The 3783-nt window shown below is 27.5% G+C and overlaps 1 protein-coding gene across 1 annotated transcript in view; it reads left to right on the top strand.

Annotated features, from left to right (window-relative positions):
* Positions 1-3783, top strand: part of LOC117172521 (ubiquitin-protein ligase E3A) — a 63113-nt gene that overhangs the window by 11432 nt on the left and 47898 nt on the right. The window contains exon 3 of the mRNA XM_033360541.1: positions 258-438. Coding sequence (XP_033216432.1) covers positions 258-438 — 181 coding nt within the window. The remainder of the gene's footprint in view (positions 1-257; positions 439-3783) is intronic.

The following is a 3783-nucleotide window of genomic DNA, read 5'->3' as shown; positions in this document are numbered from 1 at the left end:
CCAGATTTCAGCATTAAAAATTATTAAGTCTTATTCGGGAAATATTTTCAATTTTAAGATAACTCAAAAATATTATACTCATAATTAAAGGCTTCTCTTAAACTTTGAATATTTTTTTTTATATTTTTTTTATATTCCGCAAAATTGTAAAATTTTGTTTAAAAATCGCGTTTAATCGTAGCCAATGAAAAGAGTGGTAAGTTGTGGCATAAATCTGTCTAGAGGAACTCTAAAAAAGCCGATTTTTGTTCGCTCAGGTGACAAATCTCACGCCAAATCAAGCAGCGGCCCAGGCAATTCAGCTCTTTTCGCAAGAAGCGAGACTCTGCGATGGCACTCAACCTAGCAAAGTTGCCAGGACAGCCCTGGAACCAGGTCCAGCCTCTCTCGCCAAAAGTCTCCCAGTCAAGAGTGTAAATCCCACCTGTTCGGTCGAAGGTACAGACAATTCTCCAATAGAGAAAGCTCCAGAGAATTCCGAGCAAAATCAGAAAAAATCCACCGAAAATCCTTCTTCCACTCCCAATCATCCTCCTTCCAACAAAAACGCTTCCGGCGACGATAAGTCAAACTCAGGAAAAATGCAAATCCTTCTTGAGATCGTGGATTCCAGTCAATCCCCCCTCAAAACCGATATTCCGCAATTCGTCGTTAATCTCAACACCAATCAGAATCAAACTGCCGAGGCACAAATTAATCAAGACCAAATTGACAAAAATTCAGATATCAATCACGAGAAAAGCTCTCCTAAATCTCAAGAATCTAGGACTAAATTAAACGTAAATTTGGGTAAAGAAATTAATAGAAGATCCAAAAGAAGGAGGAATCTTTCGAAATCGGATTTTAGCGAGGATTATCCGGCAGAAAAACGAGGTAAATTAAAGAAAAATCTATCCAAAGAATCAAGGAAAAAAATTAATAAAAGACCCGAAAGGAGAGATCGTTCGGAATCGAATTTTAGTGAGGATCTTGATGAAAGCATCGAAATCAATTTTCCAGCGAGAAAGGGAAGACGTGCTGCAAAAAGTAACAGGAATCGGGAAGCTGCGAGGTTTGCTGGAATTTTAGAATCTAGCAAGATTGGTATTTCGAAAAGAAAGTATACGAGAAGAGCCAAGGGAAATGGGAAAGTAAATAAGAAAAATAGAACACGGAAGCAAACTGAGAGAAAAAGGCGGCGGCGGCGGCGACCTTATCGATCCGGAAATTCCGGAAGGTGTGAAAAATATTGCGCTAATCGATTCGTCCCGAAATTATTAGTTTTGGCACTTTATTTGAGGTATATTGACGCGAGAAGGTGCATCAATTCAGCGTCGACGATCTGAAATTCGAATTATTCCAAATTGAGTTCGACTCATCGTTCACGGATTTCCGGTGATTAAATTCCTGTTCCTATGTATAACATCCATCCTGTCCAATAAATTCGAACAATTTTCTCCAATTTCCTTGGAGCTTTTTCTTTTGAGTTTGAATTTTTCTCACGTAAAAAGATTTAATGCTCAACGTTTTTTTTTTTTTTTTTTTTTTTTTTTTTTTTTTGTAAAAAAAAAGTTGAACTTTCAATACGAGAATATGAATTTAAAAAAAAGTTAATTTTCAAGAATAGAGTTGAATTTTTAATAAACAGAAATAATGGTTTAATAAGCAGCATTCATTTTTAATAAATAAATTAAAAAAGGAAGTTTCTAATTGACAGATAAATTTTCTACCCGAGAATATGAATTTTCAGCAAAAAAGTTAATTTTTAATACAAAAAAAATGAATTTTCTTTTTAAAAATTCAATTTTCTACCAAATCGTTGTATTTTCAAAAAAAAACATGCGATTTTTCTACAAAAAAAATAAATTTTCAATCCAGGAATATGCATTTTCAACAAAAAAATTTAATTTTTAAACAAAACAGTTAAATTCTCGGCTAAAAAAATTGTTTTCTATTAAAAGAACTAACTTTAAATAAAATACATAACTTCCTTGATGAAATAGTTGTATTTTCTAACAAATTGTTGAATTTTGAAGCCAAAAAGATAAATTTTCTACAAAATGGTTGAATTTTCAACCCGAGAATATGAATTTTCAACAAAAAAGTTAATTTTTAATATAAAAAAATGAATTAAAAAAAAACAGTTTAATTTTATACCAAATTTTCTCAAAACAAATGAATTTTCAATCCGGGGATATGAATTTTCAGCAAAAAATTTTTAATTTTTTAACAAAACAGTTAAATTCTCGACCAAAAAAATTGTTTCCTATAAAAAGAACTAACTTTAAATAAATTACATAATTTTCTTGATTAAATAGTTGTATTTTTTTATCAAAATGTTGAATTTTCAAGCCAAAAAGATCAATTTTCTACAAAACGTTTGAATTTTCAAACCAAGAATATGAATTTAAAAAAAACATAATAATTTTTAATATAAAAAAAAAGAATTTTCTGCAAAACAGTTTATTTTTCTACCAAATTGTTGTATTTTCAAAACAAACAACCGATTTTTATACAAAACAGATAAATTTTCAATCCGGAAATATGCATTTTCAGCAAAAAATTTAATTTTTTAACAAAACAGTTAAATTCTCGGCCAAAAAAATTGTTTCCTATAAAAAGGACTAACTTTAAATAAATTACATAATTTTCTTGATTGAATAGTTGTATTTTTTTATCAAAATGTTGAATTTTCTATCCAAAAAGATCAATTTTCTATAAAACGTTTGAATTTTTAAACCAACAATATGAATTTAAACAAAAACATAATAATTTTTAATATAAAAAAAAGAATTTTCTGCAAAACAGTTCATTTTTCTACCAAGTTGTTGTATTTTCAAAACAAACAACCGATTTTTCTACAAAACAAATAAATTTTCAATCCGGAAATATGCATTTTCAGCAAAAAATTTAATATTTTAACAAAACAGTTAAATTCTCGGCCAAAAAAATTGTTTCCTATAAAATGACTAACTTTAAATAACTTACATAATTTTCTTTATTGAATAGTTGTATTTTTTTATCAAAATGTTGAATTTTCAAGCCAAAAAGATCAATTTTCTATAAAACGTTTGAATTTTTAAACCAACAATATGAATTTAAACAAAAACATAATAATTTTTAATACAAAAAAAAGAATTTTCTGCAAAACAGTTCAATTTTCTACCAAATGTGATGTTTTTTTTTCTACCAAAAAAGCGATTTTTTTACAAAAAAAAATGAATTTTCAACCTGAGAATATGAATTTTCAACAAAAAGTCAATTTTCTTGAAGCATAATTAAATTTTAATTAAACAAAAACGAATTTTCTACAAAGAAGTTCAATTTTCTACCAAGTTGTTGAATTTTTAACCCAAAAAGGTGAATTTTCAACAAATTGTTTAATTTTCAACCGGAAAATATAAATTTACAACAAAATAGTTACATTTTCATTAAACTGAATTATTTTTAATAATAAAAAACAAATTTTCTATAAAGCAGTTCAATTTTATACCAAATAATTCAACTTTCTACCAAATTGTTGAATTTTCCACACCAAAAGGTGTACTTTCTACGAAAAAGTTAAATTTTCAACCCGCAAATATAAATTCTCAACAATAATGTTAACTTTGAATAAAAAATAGTTAAGTTTTTCTTAAAAATAGTTAATTTTTAATATAAAAAAAAAAATGAATTTTCTTTTAAAAAATTCAATTTTCTGCCAAATTGTTGTATTTTCAAAACAAACAAGCGAATTTTCTACAAAATAAATAGATTTTCGAGCCAAAAACATTAATTTTCTACAAAACGGTTGAATTTTCAACC

This window comes from Belonocnema kinseyi, chromosome 5 (genome assembly GCF_010883055.1).
Source record: "Belonocnema kinseyi isolate 2016_QV_RU_SX_M_011 chromosome 5, B_treatae_v1, whole genome shotgun sequence".
In the NCBI taxonomy this organism is placed as follows: Eukaryota; Metazoa; Arthropoda; class Insecta; order Hymenoptera; family Cynipidae; genus Belonocnema; species Belonocnema kinseyi.
The sequence above is the reverse complement of the archived record's forward strand: the minus strand, read 5'-3'. Positions and strand labels throughout refer to the sequence as shown.